At 42.5% G+C, this 16501-nt stretch overlaps 1 protein-coding gene across 1 annotated transcript in view; it reads right to left on the minus strand.

Annotated features, from left to right (window-relative positions):
• Nucleotides 1-210: 210 nt before the first annotated feature.
• KALRN (kalirin RhoGEF kinase) overlaps nt 211-16501 on the minus strand; it is a 732870-nt gene continuing 716579 nt past the window's right edge. Inside the window, exons 23-27 of the mRNA XM_054043358.1 lie at nt 16246-16410; nt 12704-12782; nt 11816-12016; nt 10579-10717; nt 211-7627 (exon numbers count right to left, since the gene is read on the minus strand). Of these exons, the coding sequence (XP_053899333.1) occupies nt 7082-7627; nt 10579-10717; nt 11816-12016; nt 12704-12782; nt 16246-16410 (1130 nt within the window). The 3' untranslated portion in view covers nt 211-7081. The remainder of the gene's footprint in view (nt 7628-10578; nt 10718-11815; nt 12017-12703; nt 12783-16245; nt 16411-16501) is intronic.

Raw genomic sequence — 16501 nt, forward strand, 5'->3', positions numbered from 1 at the left:
GCCCCTCGCATGGGCTGAGGGATATCGTGGACTCCTCATCCAGCCCCCCCGGGGACAGGGATCCCATGGCTGTGTATGCCTGGAACCCTGGGCAGCACGTGACTCATCGGGGCGGTGCTCGCTGTCTCCCGGCTCAAAAAATACCCGCGCTTGACTTAAAACGGGGCAGGGGGGGCAGCGAAGCGGAGGGCTTGGGGCTGCTCTGGCCTGGCGTTTGGGGCAGGGGTCACCTCCTCCAGCTCTCTGCAGCTAGAAGGGTCTCTTGTTTCTTTCAATGAAAGCAGAGGTCCCCCCACAATCACCTGACTCCAGGAGCTGGGGCTTTAAGAAACTCCTCAAATGTTGCGAGACTCATGATAAAATCTAAAGCATTGACAACACAGTGGCTGGCAGGAGCCTTTTTTCAGGCTGGCAAGGGGGCTAGCCTGTGGGTGGGATGGCCTCTCTCCACATTGGCAGAGATCCTCTTCTTCCTATCTGCAGGGAGAGCAATGGGACCTTTACAAGTAGTGCTTAGTCTTTCGCTGGATGGGGAGAGCATGGTTGAAGAGCAGCGCAGCTTTGAACAGTCGCATCCAGAGATCCGCTCCACCCTCTGGACTTCGAAGCGAATAAAGAAAAAGCAGTTCCATCCTGTATTTTACATGCACGAGGCAAGAGCTGGGTGAAATTTTGAGACCAATAGTTTATTTGCTGAAAAATGCAGTTTTGGATTGAATGACAGTATAGGGGTAGAAATTGGGGAATAGTTTCAGCTGAAAAAAAAAAAGTGAAAACATGTCATTTCAATATATTTGAAATAAAATTTTTGATTTTTTAAATGTTTCCTTTATGAAATGACTAGATTTATTTTAAAAAGGTAAAATGCCCCCAACCCCCCAAAATTATTTTGCATCAAAACATGTTGAGTCAACCTCATTTTTGTTGTTTTTATTTTTTTCATTTCAGCAAGAATCACTTCCTCTACTTCTATGTTGGGTTGGTCTAAAATGAACTTTTGGGGGGATTTTCCAATTCGACTACTGAACTACAAAAGCAATTGTTCGCTCAACTCTATATAATACCTAGCACATGTGGGGGTGATTCCTTCAATGTTTGAGTTCCTTTTGGACATCCAGGCAGAACGGGTGTATTGAGTAAAGTAGCTGATGTGTTTTAGTGTTAAAGGCTCTACAGACTCCACAGTTTGTGAAATAAAACTCACTCATTTTCTCTGAACAATTGTCTTTAATCAAAAAACCCAGAAACTGCATCTTTAATATACTGTATTTATAGTAACACAATGAAAGAAGATGTACATTTTGAAGCTTCTGTAGATAACATATTGTAGCATAGTAATATTAACATGTGACAGCAGCTAATCACTTTACAATGTTACACAAGTGATTTGACTTTCAAATAAAATATTTACAAACTTACCTTTACAAAACCACATTGTGTGTATACAAAATGAAATTTATAATAAAACAGAACATACACTTAAGGCAGACCAGCAGGACACTGAAATTAAGGCTGTGGAATTAGTTTGCACCTTGAAAATGCTGAGCTCCTAGCAATCTTTTTTGCTCCTCTTTCAGCTGATTGTTGCAAAGATTGAAAAGCATCAGTATATTCTAACTCTCGCTGTGAAATTCCTTCTTTTAAAAAAACAATAACAACAAAACAGTCTGTGCATTTGCCTTCCTTACGGTATCAGTGGAAGGCATATCTGGTTTTATTGACCTCACTGGCAGAGTAGTTTTGAACAGTTTGGTAGAAAGAGAAGTAAAAGCACCAGCATTGAAAGTTGGACATGGAGGTGAAATATGGCTTAAGTGACCAGAGAAGATGTTTGTTTTACTAGCTTCATATTAAAAGACCACAATTACAGCAAATATTCAGAATCCCGACATTATGGTAACATTCATCAATATACAGATTCCAGAACAGGAATTCATCACTTGATGGCAGTGTGCAATCAGCCTTGTAAAAACAGGATTTTATTTTGTTCCCCTCAGAAAAGCCCCATCTTCTGATGGAACACAAAAGAATGAACTGGATGATAAATCAGTCCTGTGTGAGAGAAGAATCTGCCTCTATAGGGAATGGACTGGAAACAGAACCAACTGTGTGATTGTCAGTCAGACGTCTGTGTATGCACTAGTCACTAAACTGGTCTCTGAAGATTGTATTATATCTTAGATAATTTGCTTTTTATCTGATAATTTAAAAGGCATTAAAGTACAGTTATAGTCCCAAACCATCCATACAAATAGCATTCTGGGGTTCCATATTTAGCCTCTTTTGATGGTTTGCATATGAAAGGCCAAATTATGCCCTCAATTACACCTGTGAAACCCTCTGACGCCACAGGAAACTAAGGGCAAAATTTGGCCCCAAATTTACTTACTTGAAAAATGAAGCTTGTTTCAACTGCCAGCACTTCAAAATAGACCTTTCCCAAACCTAAAGAAGAGCTCCGCATAAGCTTAACTCTTTCACCAACAGAGATTGGTCCAATAAAAGATCTCTCACCCACCTTGTCTCTTAGCACTTCAAAATAGCATTCCTGCCAAAAAGATCCGTTATTCGAGAAAAAGAAAAGAGAAGGAACAAGACATGGAGGTGACAGAGTGTGGGGGTGGGATGTGGACAGCTTTGATTATTTTACATAAGAATGGCCATACTGGATCAGACCAATTGCCTATCTAGCCCAGTATTCTGTCTTCCGGACAGTGGCCAGTGTTGGATGTTTCAGCAGCAGTGAAAATAACAGGGCAATTTATCAAGTGATCCCCTGTCATCCACTCCCAGCTTCTAACAGTCAAGAGGTTGCTCTGGGACACCCAGAGCAAATAGCCATTGATGGACCTAACCTCTATGAATTTATCTAATTCTTTTTTGAACCCAGTTATACTTTTGGCCTTCACAACCAGTTCCACAGGTTGGCTGCATTGTGTGAAGAAATTCTTCCTTTTGTTCATTTTAAACCTGCTGCCTATTAATTTCATTGGATGACCCCTGGTTCATGTGTTGTGTAAAGGGATAAATAACACTTCCTTATTTACTTTCTCGACACCATTCATGATTTTATAGACCTCTTATCATATACCCCCTTAGTCCTCTCTTTTCCAAATTGAACAGTCTTTTTAATCTCTCCTCAGATAGAAGCTGTTCCGTATCCCTAATCATTTTTGTTGCCCTTCTCTGTATTTTTTCCAGTTCTAATATATCCTTTTTGAGATGGGGCAGCCAGAACTGTACACAGTATTCAAGGTGTGGGTGTACCATGGATTTATATAGAGGCAACATGATATTTTCTGTCTTATTGTCTATCCCTTTCCTAATGGTTCCTAACACTGTTAGCTTTTTTTGACTGCTTTTGCACATTGACCAGATGTTTTTGGAGAACTATCTAGCATGATTCCAAGATCTTTTTCTTGAGAGGTAATAGCTAATTTAGATGCCATCATTTTGTACGTATAATTGGGATTATGTTTTCCAATATGCTTTATTTTTCATTTAGCAATATTGAATTTCATCTGCCATTTTGTTGCCCAGTCACCCACTTTTGTGAGATCCCTTTGTAACTCTTCACAGTCTGCTTTGGACTTAACTATTTTGAGTAATTTTGTATAGTCTACAAACTTTGCCACCTCACTGTTTACCCCATTTCCAGATCATTTATGAATATGTTGAACAGCGCTGGTCCTAGTACAGATCCTTCAGTGAACCGGATACTTACCTCTCTCTACTATGAAAACTGACCATTTTTCCTACCCTTTGTTTCCGATCTTTTAACTAGTTACTGATCCATGAGAGAACTTTCCCTCTTATCCCATGACTGCTTACTTAGCATAAGAGCCTTTGGTGAGGAACCATAAGAAAGGCTTTCTGAAAGTCCAAGTACACTATATCCATTGGATCACCCCTGTCCACATGTTGGTCGAGCCATCGAATTCTAATAGATTGGTGAGGTATGATTTCCCTTTACAAAAGCAGTGTTGACACTTCCCCAACATATTGTGTTCATCTATGTGACTGATAAATCTACAATTACAGTACCTGGTACTGAAGTTAGGCTTACTGGCCTATAATTGCCAGGAGCACCCGTGGATCCTTTTTTAGAAATTGGCGTCATATTAGCTATCCACCAAGCATCTGGTACAGAGGTTGATTTAAGTGATAGGTTACATACCAAAGTTAATATTCTGCACTTTCATATTTGAGTTCCTTCAGAATTCTTGGGTGAATACTATCTGGTCCTGCTGACTTATTACTGTTGAATTCATCAATTTGCTCTAAAACCTCCTCTACTGACACCTCAATCTGGTACAGTTCAACAGATTTGCCACCTAAAATAATGTCTCAGATGTGGGAATCTCCCTCGCATCCTCTGCAGTGAAGACCGATTTAAAGAATTCATTTAGCTTCTCCACAATGACCAGGGCCGGCTCCAGCGTTTTTGCTGCCCCAAGCAGAAAAAAAAACCAACAAAAAGCCACAATTGGCGGCACTTCGGCGGCGACTCTACCGTCGCCGCTTCATTCTTCGGCAGCAATTCAGTGGCAGGTCCTTCCCTTGGAGGGGGACTAGGGACCTGCCGCCGAAGAGCGGAACATGTTGCCCCTTTCCGTTGGCCGCCCCCAGCAGCTGCTTGCTGCGCTGGTGCCGGCCCTGACAATGACCTTGTCTTTCCTGAGTGCTCCTTTGGCACCTCGATTGTTCAGAGGCACCACTGTGTGTCTGGCAACTTCCTGCTTCTGGTGTATTTAAAAACAATTTTGCAATTAATTTTTGTGTCTTTTGTTATTACAGTTTTACACTTGACTTGCCAGAGTGTATGCACCTCTCTGTTTTCCTCAGGTTTTGACTTCCAATTCTTAAAGAATGTATTTTTCTCTAACTGCCTATCTACCTCTGTTTAGCCATGGTAACTTGCCTTTTTTTGTTGTTGTTGGTTTTGTCCTCTTTTTTATATTTGGGATATACATATAGTTGTGACTCTAGTATGGTGTTTTTAAAAGTTTCCATGCAACTTGCAGGCATTTCACTCTTGTGACTGTTCCTTTTAATTTTCATTTAATTAGCCTCCCCATTTTTGAAGTTAGATGCTAGTGTGGGGGGGTTTCTTCAGTCCCCCCCCTCCCAAGGATGTTAAATTGAATTAGATTATGGTTGCTATTACCAAGCAATCCAGCTCTCTTCACCTCTTTGCCCAGATCCTGTGCACCACCTAGGACTAAATCAAGAATTCCCTCTTCCTTGTGGGCTTCCAGGACTAGCTGCTCTAAGAAGCAGTCATTAATGGCATATAGAAATGTTATCTCTGCATTCCATCCTGAGGTGACATGTTCCCAGTCAATATGGGGATAGCTGAAATCCCCCATTATTATTCAGTTTGCTGTTTTTGTAGCGCTTGTAGAATGACTGCATCACCTGGCAGTGGGGAGAATTCCTCTCTGCCCACCAACCAACTCCTGTGGATATTCCCAGGACACAGCCCCGTCACTAGGACGGTGTGCTGGATTTTGCTACTGCCCCTAAGTGATTTCTCAAGATAGACTAGATAGCACAGGTTATTGAATCAAGCCCTTTGCCTCAAGAAATCCCAACACCATGAATGAAGGGTTTACTATTACCTGGCTTGGTAACGTCAGTGGTATTACCTACTCCAGGCACCCAGAGAGCTCTCAGTACTGACAAAACTTACCCACGCACCTGGAAAGAATATACTCCATTGCTGATTATCAGATCCACCCCACACAGGGCTGGCCTTACAATTTGTAGGGGCCCCGAGCTATTGGAGCAGGAGGGGGGGGAAAACACTAGGCGGTGAGTTGCCTCTTCTTCTGGTCCTGCAGCTAAAAAGGGGAAGATTTGGCCAGCCAATGAATTGCCTAGGACATAAAAATAGCCTCACGGATGCTTGGGTGACGGAGGCCTTAAAAGTGCCTGGAGAGAGATTTATGAATCTGGAAGTGTAATAAGCAATCAATTTTAAACACTGAAAACCATTTTGAAGCTGTAAGCCCAAAGATGAACCCATTACTCTTACTGCACTTTGATCGGCTTTGGATGGACTTTGGGCCGAGCAGTTTCAGAGCTAGCTAGAACAGGATCCTTTTAATATATACACAACATATGTAAATTGAACAACGTGATAGAAAAAAAATCATCATCATCTAATTACAGATACTGCAAAAATTCGACATAGCCTTTTCTCAGTGCACAGGTTTTGGAAAAGATTTCTGTACAATGTTTATAAAGTGTTTTAAAAAACCATCAGCGTCTCATTGTGCTTAGTCAAAATAGCTTTCTGCCACAGTGAATTCACTGCCTTAACCATAGCTCTAAAAGTTACTGCATGTTGGTTTGATGTAGCAGAAAGCTCTGGAATCCCACTGGTATCCTGAACTGAAGAGGTATGCGTGAGCAATACCATGTAACCAGAGAGTGTCTGAAACCACATTGTATTTAAATCAGTTAACCACAAAAGCGGATATTACAATGAAAAGGGCCTGATCCTGCATGCCCTCTGCAGGCTGAGTCCCCATTGATGTCAATGGGAGTCGTGTATTAAGGGCTTGCAAAGTCCTGCCTGTAACTGGCACTTGACTAGCAATGATTTCAGCAAAATCTGAATCCAACACAGTTTTGTAGTAAATGATGACTGCCTAGGGTCAACCTAGTTTTACTCCACCAATCACTACTCTCTTCCAAATCAGTCTGCCAAGACCATGAGGCTGTCTTATAAGGTTGCCTTTCAAAAAACTAAGGCAACAGTATTTTGGTTCCCATTTTAAACACCCTCTTTATAATATGGACATCACTATAACCAGAAGATTGCTTGCTTTCCAAGAACAGCCTTGTCAAGAGGGTGTGCACGCCCACTTAACAGCACCTACATTAACTTTGGTTCCGAATAACTGGACAGATACTGCAACCATTAGCAAGAGTTACATCCCTCAGTTTGGGAAACCACATGAAATGTATGTAATACTCAATACAGAATTATATACAGACAGATTCCACCTTGTGTCTGTTCATACTGTATGCCTTGCCTCAGGCCCAGCTGTGTATATCACAGGACTACGTTGCATCACGTTCCCGGGTTCATCCTGCTCATTATGAAGCTCTTGACGTTGGGAACTGGATGCACATCATACTGGTGTCTGCGGCGCTCAATGAAGCAAGCCAGACGGGAGGTATCCAGTGGGATTTTGGAATAGCTGCCATTGTGAGGTTGCAGCCAAGGATGCTGTAAACAAGTGGCTGCTGTTGGCCTCCTCCTGAAGTCTTCCTGGAGGATAACGTTGATGAAGTCTCTGGCTGCATGACTCACATCACAGAAATACTCATGAGGAAAGCTGAAATCCACTCTGCACACGTTTATACATGTCTCCTCTTTGCTTTCATCCAGGAATGGAGAGACACCACTTAACATGACATAGGTGAGGACCCCAATACTCCAGATGTCTGTGCCCAGTGAGACAGGGGCACCTTGGATAACTTCAGGAGCTGCAAACTCAGGGTTTCCAAGCAGCTGATGAACATGGTAATGACCCGTGATCTGAACTGCATCTTCCAAGTCTATAAGCTTGACACGAGGCACTGGGATCCTTAAGTCAATGAGCAGATTTTCTGGCTGTTGAAATTTTAAAACAGACTAAATTGTAGGATTGTTTTGTAAATGAAATGTGTCCCTTTCATTTTAAGAGAAGTTGACACCAGTGGTTCTCAACCAGGGTCCAGGGATCCCCCTGGTCTGTGAGCAGGTTTCAGGGGGTCCACCAAGCAGGGCCAGTGTTAGATTTGCTGGGGCCCAGGGCAGAAAGCCGGAGTTCCACTGCATGGGGCTGAAGCCTGGGGCCCTGAGCCCCACCACCTAGGGCTGAAGCAGAAGCCTGAGCAACTTAGCTTCATGGTGCCCCCTGTGACGTGGGGCCCTGGACAATTGCCCTGCTTGCTCCCCCTTAATGCCGGCCCTGGCTTTTATATGCCGAAAACCAGTTATTGTGGCACAAGCAGGCCGTGGAGTTTTTATAGCATGTCTGGGGGGGCCTCAGAAAGAAAAAGGTTGAGAACCCCTGTGTACTAGCTCATCAAAACTTATACTGAATCAGAGATGCGAAATACCAATCAGGACACTGAATGCCTGGGAACAAATTCAGCTCCCATTTACACAGCCTTTAGCGTCAACAGAGTTATTCTGGTTTTACACCAGTGTAATGGAGCAGGACTTGACTCTTTGTTTCTATGAGACAAGTTTATTTTTCCCAAATTAATCTTCCTAGAGCAATTATATATGGATCTAATTATTTGTCTTCCAAACTAGAGTGCAGGTATTTTTGGTCCTAACCTCTGCTGGTTTCCTCCTGCTCGTAGCTATTTCAGCATTTCTTATGGCTCTCTCCCTATACTTGTTGCAGACTTGCAGGGCTCTGGGCTGTGTCCTTCCTTTTGCATGGTGTCAAGTATCAGAGGGGTAGCCGTGTTTGTTGCTTTTTACAGATCAAGACTAAGAGTCCTGTGGCACCTTTAAGACTAACAGATGTATTGGAGCATAAGCTTTCGTGGGTGAATACCCACTTCGTCAGACGCATTCACCCATGAAAGCTTATGCTCCAATACATCTGCTAGTCTTAAAGGTGCCACAGGACTCTCTGTTGCTTCCTTTTGCACTTTCCCCAGGAGTTCTCATTTGAACCATGGATTCAGCTCTCATCTAGCTTGTGATAGCTTTCAAATTTATTTCTTCACCATCATCTACTCATACCTCTCTGCTGGTCTCTCCTTTATCTCCTCATCCTCATGCAATTCTTACTGCTACCTCAAGCTCAACATGTCTAAAATTAAACTAATCACAGAGCTTTCCAAACTCTCTCCTCTCTCCGTTCTCAAATCATTGTTGACAATACCAGCATCCCTTCCCTCACCCAGTTTTATAAGTGCATGACTCAGCCTACTGTGACTTCTGCCTCTCTTGCTTTTCACTTACCAGCACAGTTTTGTTCCCTTCAGTGCATCTTGAATGACTCAAGTGATGGGGACTTCCACCAGTTGCTTTGGGAAACTATCCCATGGTCTAATAAAGTTGCTAATTTAGGATTCAGTGTAATTTAAGTAATTTGCAGGAATACCTATATACTTCCTGAAAGCTGCTATAGGTCCAGCAAAAAATATACGAATACATATTGAAAAGCATTTTCAGTAGCTTAGCCAATTGGGACTTAACCTTTTTATATGTTATTTTGGAAAAAAGATTTGGTCATGGGCAATGGAAGAACCAAAGTACCACCTGAAATAACATTTCTGGGGTGAAGATTCCAGGAGACTCCTCCTTGGAGCTGAGTCTACTAGTAGGGATTAAGTCACTTAGGGTACGCGTCTATACTTACCCCCTGGTTCGGCGGCAAGCAATCGATCTTCTGGGATTGATTTATCGTGTCTTGTCTAGATGCGATAAATCGATCCCGGAAGTGCTCGCTGTCGACGCCGGTAATCCTGCTCCGTGAGAGGAGTAGGCAGAGTCGACGGGGGAGCCTGCCTGCCACGTGTGGACCCGCGGTAAGTACCTTTACGTTCAAACTAAGGTACTTCGACTTCAGCTACGTTATTCACGTAGCTGAAGTTGCGTATCTTAGTTCGAACTGGGGGCTTAGTGTGGACCAGCCCTAAGTGGAAAGGGAATTCATATAAGAGGGCAGGTTGGCACCTCAGTGTCTATTTTTGATGGCCATTTAAGTCTGCACATGCACTTTATATAAAAAAAATAATCCCCAAACAACCAATACCACCTTAACTTCTACCCAAGGCAGCTTGAGCCCAGGTTGGTGTCAATCCCCAATGAAATTCTAGTCACTGTATTGTATGCTAGTTATAATCAATCAGCCAAAAGAATTGGAATGCCAATAAATAAAACATTACAATAATGAATTCAGGACATTATCTGTCAGACTCTGACAGCATAGCTGCCTCCTGCCATGTGTGTTAACAAAAAAAGGTTTGATTCATGGTAATGCCATTATAGACTTTTGAGCCTCTCTAATTCCCAAAATGCAGTTGGGAAAATCCTTCTTCCCTCTGACCAAGTCACTCCCCTCCTTGAATCTCTCCACTGGGCTCCTCTCCCATCCCGTTGAAGTTTAAGCTCCTTGCCCTGACCTTCAAGGCTTTGCACTGCTATGCTCTTGCCTGCCCCTCGGCTCTTTTCTTTTCGTAGTCCCTACTTTGCTCCTCGCGCCCAACTTCTCCTTTTGCAGCCTTCTCCTACTTTTGTCTTCTTTGCAAGAAGAACTTTTCTCATGTGCCAGGCATCCACTCTCCTAATTAAATCCCGCCTTAAAACATGGCTCTTCCACAAAGCCCAGCAGTATAAACCCATCAAACAGGGAAGGGATGTCTTACTATTAAAAGGAAGAAAGAAATCCCGCACCACAGTGTGATCAGCATTTCTGCTGGCCACCTGGTGCTTTATAGATCTGAACTGTAGTGCTTGTCTATTTCGATTGTAAACTCATTAGGGCACAGACTGTGCCTAGGCGTTCTGGGGTTGGTGCTTGACCAAGGAATAGCTTCATCCTCTTTACTTCCTACCTTTATATCTAAATGAGCCACTCTGCAATTGTGAAGATATTGTAAGGCTTCCATTGTGTCTCTTATGTAGAAAGCTACTTTTTCCTCCATCAGTTCATCATGATTCATAAGATAATCCAAGAGACGGCCGTCATCCATACTAAAAACAAATCAAAAACCCAGCTTGAAAAAAAAATTCATCACACGAAACCTCCAGGAATGGTTAATATTTGAAAAGATAACTGCAGCTCAAATGTAAGGCTCAGCATGTAGCTAATGATCTAAAGACACTGGCGGGCCATGAAAGCGGTAGTATGATTATTCCTCAACCATTAACTTATCAACAGTCTTTGAAAATCTAAAGCAGCCTCAAGATACCATAATTTGCTCAAGGACTAATTCAACATATGGTGGCAATTTCTCTGAAAACAAATACATTTATTTACTGGGATTGGTCTATTTATCTGTAGGGCTGATGGATAAAAGGTGTAAAAAAAAGAAAAAAGACTGAAATTTTCAAATGAAAATATTTTCCTTTTGAAAATGTACACTCTGAAAAATGTCCACCCAGGCATTTTTCCAATAGGCCTGGATGGACATTTTTCAGAGTGTGTGTATATATATATATATACACACACACACACACACAAATAGCCCACCTGTACTTCATGGGACATTATCTACCTAGGTAGTATTTTGCATTAAAATAATATCAAACTTCTTTAATAATTAGATTTCAAAGCAGGCCAATATCATTATCCCCATTTGACAGCTGGGGAAACTGAGGCACGGGGCAGCCAGTGACTTGCCTCAGGTCACCCAGCCAGGACTAGAACTCAGGTCTCTGGAGTCTTAAACCAGTGCTCTGGTCACTAAGACATGTTGTCTCCAAAAGCCACCATTTCTTTACAGAGCAATAGTGCTTGCTGCACTGCATTTGTCACTAAAGAAAAAAAAATAGGCATTTGGGTGAGATTTGACTGATATATATTTGAACACAATTATCAAAAATGGACAGTGGGGGCCAAATTAATCTCGGATGTAATCCCACTGCCTTCAGTGGAGTAACATCAAACATGAACTTGTCCCAGTGATTCTTAGTTTCCTTTAATCCATAGACGAGAGACAATAGAAATCCAGCATGTAACGGGTGCGCTACACGGCACTATGATCTAAAAAAGGGCAGCGGGTGAAATGCTAGGCTCACTGAAGTCAATGGGAGAGCCTCACTTAAATCCTGATCCTGCGAGGTACTTACAGCTCTAAAACTAAGATATAAGACGTGGGCGACTCATAGGTATCGTGGATAGTTATGTACTGAGGATGCTGCAAGTGCTGTAACAAAGCTGCTTCGTGCGCCACCTGCTCTTTCTTTTTCATTTTTTTACTAATGAATTTCACAGCAACGTCCTTCCTGGTGGCTTTGTGAATACATTTCTTTACTGTGGAGAATCGACCCCTGGAAGACACGATAATGAAGACGACCCATGAATAAATCATGTCTGTTTTTTTCAGTGCAAGAAGAGTGATTTTCAAAGCGTTATTTGAGTCAGCGCATTAATATTTTACAAGGAAATAGATTTGTCTAGTTATTCATAACATTTCCTTACAAAGAACCTATGTTCCCTATCCTGGGCGTTTAGAGTTTTTGGGATGAGCAAAAAGAGATGATAAATGGCGTCATTTCTCTTTGTACAGTCATTGTGCTGTCGTCTAATGATCTCCTGTGGGCTCAATTTGCAGCTGCTGCTTTTTCTTTTAAAAAAAGCACAAAAATATTTTCTTAATAAAAACAACGACCATTCTCAGAAAACCAAAAGAAACCCCTCCCCCCCGTTAAAAATGAGAGCAGATGCTAGCAAAAACTTCCAGTGACGGATACAGATTTCCACACCTAATAGGTTAGAAGTTCACATTCAGCCATTCCCTTCTGAATTACACTCAGACTATATTCTAAACTTGATCTTGAAAGTGACATATTTTGTACTGATTTCATGTGCACAACAGCATGAAAGAAATGGCATTTTTAAAAAGGTAAGACGGAAACGTTGCATTTACTTGGTAGCTACAAAAGAACCCTAAACATTCTCGTGATGGGAAAGCTTCACATGGTTGTTTTTCTGGTTTATTACAATGCTAATATTACCTCCCAATCTCATGCAATTCCATATAAGCAAAGTCAAAGTTTTCTTTCCATGAAACAGTGGCACCATCAGCGGCAGCATCTTTGGGGAAAAACAAATTCAAGAAAGATTCAGGTTAAGAAAAGTTTCCCAGGTAACATAAAACACGTTCTAATGATCATATAGCGTTTAAAAATTTAAGTGTCTTAAAGGAGAAATTAACAATTAAGAGTCAGTTTCCATATCTCTTCCCTAGGCAAAACTGCCAGTGGGAGATTCTGTGCTGTGCCTCTAAAAGGTGCAGCCCAGGAGAAGAGGAAGTTAAGGTGACTTGAAGTTACCTTTGTGACGTCCCAGTTCTGGGCTGCTCCAGTGGCTGCATGATCTTCACTGTAACAAAGACAGCTTGTGGGGCCTAAGTTATAGTTGCCTCTCTGGGCACATCTACACTGCAGCTGGGAGTGAGCCACCCAGCCCAGGTAGACAGAGTTACACTGATGGGGTGTCAGGGTTCCTTCCCCACTCTGAACTCTGGGTACAGATGTGGGGACCCGCATGAAAGACCCCCCTAAGCTTATATTCAACCAGCTTAGGTTAAAAACTTTCCCAAGGCACAAATCCTTCCTTGTCCTTGGATGGGTACTGCTGCCACCACCAACTGAGTTAGACAAAGATTCAGGAAAAGGACCATTTGGAGTTCCTGTTTCCCTAAAATATTCCCCAAAACCCCTTCACCCCCCTTCCTGGGGAGGCTTGAGAATAATATACCAACCAAATAGGTTAACAAGGTGAGCACAGACCAGACCCTTGGGGTTTTAGGACACTAAAAACCAATCAGATTCTTAAAAAAACCAGAACTTTATTATAAAGAAAAAAGTAAAAGAAGCATCTCTGTAAAATCAGGATGGAAAGTAATTTTACAGGGTAATAAGATACAAAACACAGAAGATTCCCCTCTAGGCAAAACTTTAAAGTTACAAAAAAACAGGAATAAACCTCCGTCTTAGCATAGGGACAATCTACAAACTAAAACAAAAGATAATCTAACGCATTTCCTTCCTATTACTTACAATTTGTAATCTTAGATACTTAGTTTAGGTACGGCTTTGGGAGATGTATTTTCCCTGCCTTGATTCCTCGATGACCCAGAGAGAACACACAGAGAGAGACAAAACAAAACCTTCCCCCACAGATTTGAAAGTATCTTCTCCCCTTATTGGTCCTTTTGGTCAGGTGCAACCAGGTTATTTGAGCTTCTTAATCCTTTATAGGTAAAGGAGGGATTTTATGCTACCCTTAGCTGTATGTTCATGACACGGGGTTTGAGCTAGTGCACTAAAAATAGCAATGCAGATGTTGCGAGTTGGGCTGGAGTGCAGGCTCTCAAGGCTTGAAGAACATAAGAACGGCCATACTAGGTCAGAACAATGGTCCATCTACCCAAATATCTTGTCTTTCAACAGTGGCCAGTGCCAGGTGCCCCAGAGGGAATGAACAGAACAAGTCATCATCAAGTGATCCATCCCCTGTTGCCCATTCCCAGATTCTGGCAAACAGGCTACGGACACCATCCCTGCCCATCCTGGCTAATAGCCATGGGTGGACCTATCCTCAATGAATTTACCTAGTTCTTTTTCAAACCCTGTTATAGTCTTGGCCTTCACAACATCCTCTGGCAAAGAGTTCCAAAGGTTGACTGTGCATTGCATGAAGAAATCCTTCTTTTTGTTTGGTTTAAACCTGCTGCCTATTAATTTCATTTGGTGACCCCTAGTTCTTGTGTTATGAGAAAGAGTAAATAGCACTTCCCCCCCTATTTACTTTCCCCACACCAGTCATGACTTTATAGACCACTATCATATCCTTCCTTAATCGTCTCTTTTCCAAGCTGAAAAGTCCCAGTCTTACTAATCTCTCCTCATACGGACACCGTTCCATACCCCTAATCATTTTTGTTGCCCTTTTCTGTACCTTTTCCAATTCCAATATATCTTTTTTGAGATGGGGCGACTACATCTGCACACAGTATTCCAGATGTGGGCGTACCATGGATTGATATAGAGGCAATATGATATTTTCTGTCTTATTATCTATCCCTTTCCTAATGATTCCCAACATTCCGTTTGCTTGTTTGACTGCCGCTGCACATGGAGTGGATGTTTTCGGGGTTGAGAGCCTGAGCCCCAACCTGAATTGCACAGCCCGCTCTGCTATGTCTAGTGTGCTATCTCTAGCCACACTAGCGCGAGTCTACCCACCCAGGCTAGGAGACTTGCTTCCAGCTGCAGTGTAGACATACTCTTAAAACAGCCATGAAACTGCCCAGAATCTCAGTGCAGTAGCCCTGTGCCTGACATACCCTCCCTCCCATCTCCATCCCTGCCCCCTATGCTGCGGCTTATGAGGGGGTCCCTAAAGGACAGACTTGAAGCTGTTTTCCACAGTGCCTGCACCAAAAAGCTCCCACTGCCAGATCCTAGCTTCTGGAGCCCCTTTTTGCCACTCTGGTCCTTTTCCAGAGTGGTGTGAGGATCTGATCGCCAGGGAGTGGAGGGTCAGCCTCAAATCCTGAGCTGTCGTATTGACAGGCTCCTGGGATAGAGTAGGAGTCAAATAATACAGCTTCCATTTAAGTGCAAGGAAAAGCAGAGACTTCTAATGCCATTGTAAGATAAGTTCTATTATTTCTTACAATATAAAACAAATTATTATTTATATTACAGTTGCCTAGACCCACCAACCAAGACCAGAGCTCCATGGTGCTAGGCAATGCACGAGTCAGACCTTGCTCCAAAGAGTTTATGGTCTAAATAGGCAAGGCAGAGTGTGGGAGATGGAAAGTATTATCCCTATTTTACAGATGGGCACGGAGGATCAAGTGACTTGTCCAAGGTCACACAGGACCTTGACTGCAAGTCCATCCTCCCTCTCCATTTAAAAGAGTTTTATGACTTGATGAAATACATTCATATGTTTTAAACCAAGAGCACCTACATTTCCTTATCTGTAAAATGAGGTTAGTAATCCTGCCTTATCCACATCTCAGGGGCGTGGGGAGGATTAATATTTGTAAACTGATTTGAAAGCCTCAGATGAAATGCCTTACAAAAGTGTAAAGGATTATTGGCAGGGTCTGCAAAGTCCTTCATTCAACTTGATTATATATCTCCAATGACCTACTTTCCAGACAGAGCCGGTGGCATGTGGGGGTAGGGCAGGTAAGAGAGGAATGAGGCATACATCCCCTGGCATGGGGGGATATGGAGGAATCCTGTTATGGTGGGGTGGAGGAATGGCAAGTTTTCTGGGATCCATCAGATATTCAGTTATCCAAATGCCTTTTCCTTTTGGAGAGAAAGGAGTTGTGTTGATGCTAGGACTTGGTGAGGCTAGTAACATTTAGGACTGTTCTGAGGAAGTATCTAGCTTTCTCTGATATTCATCACCTGAATCAGCTCTGGAAAGGAAATGTAATGTTGACCAATCAAGGAACAATTCTCCTTATAAGCATTACCTTCTCCTTCTCGTCCGTCAGCTGGCCTTTTCCTTTTCACAAAGTACTCACCATACTCAGGGAGGCTCACAAATTCTGAGGGCTCACTAGGTAAACTAATTCCCCAGGGATTGCTGGCACTGACTCTGAACTGATATCGACAGCCTGGAGTGAGATCTTCAATGACGAGATAGGTATCCAAAGTGGAGGCTACTGACTGCTGCCAGACCTGGGATCCTGAATTTTATGGAGAAAGAGAGCCATTTGAAGAAAATACAGTTTGATTTAGCTCAAAAGTAGAATACCAGTTCTTAAAGAATACCAGTTC

The sequence above is a fragment of the Malaclemys terrapin genome, chromosome 11 (genome assembly GCF_027887155.1).
Source record: "Malaclemys terrapin pileata isolate rMalTer1 chromosome 11, rMalTer1.hap1, whole genome shotgun sequence".
NCBI lineage: Eukaryota > Metazoa > Chordata > Testudines > Emydidae > Malaclemys > Malaclemys terrapin.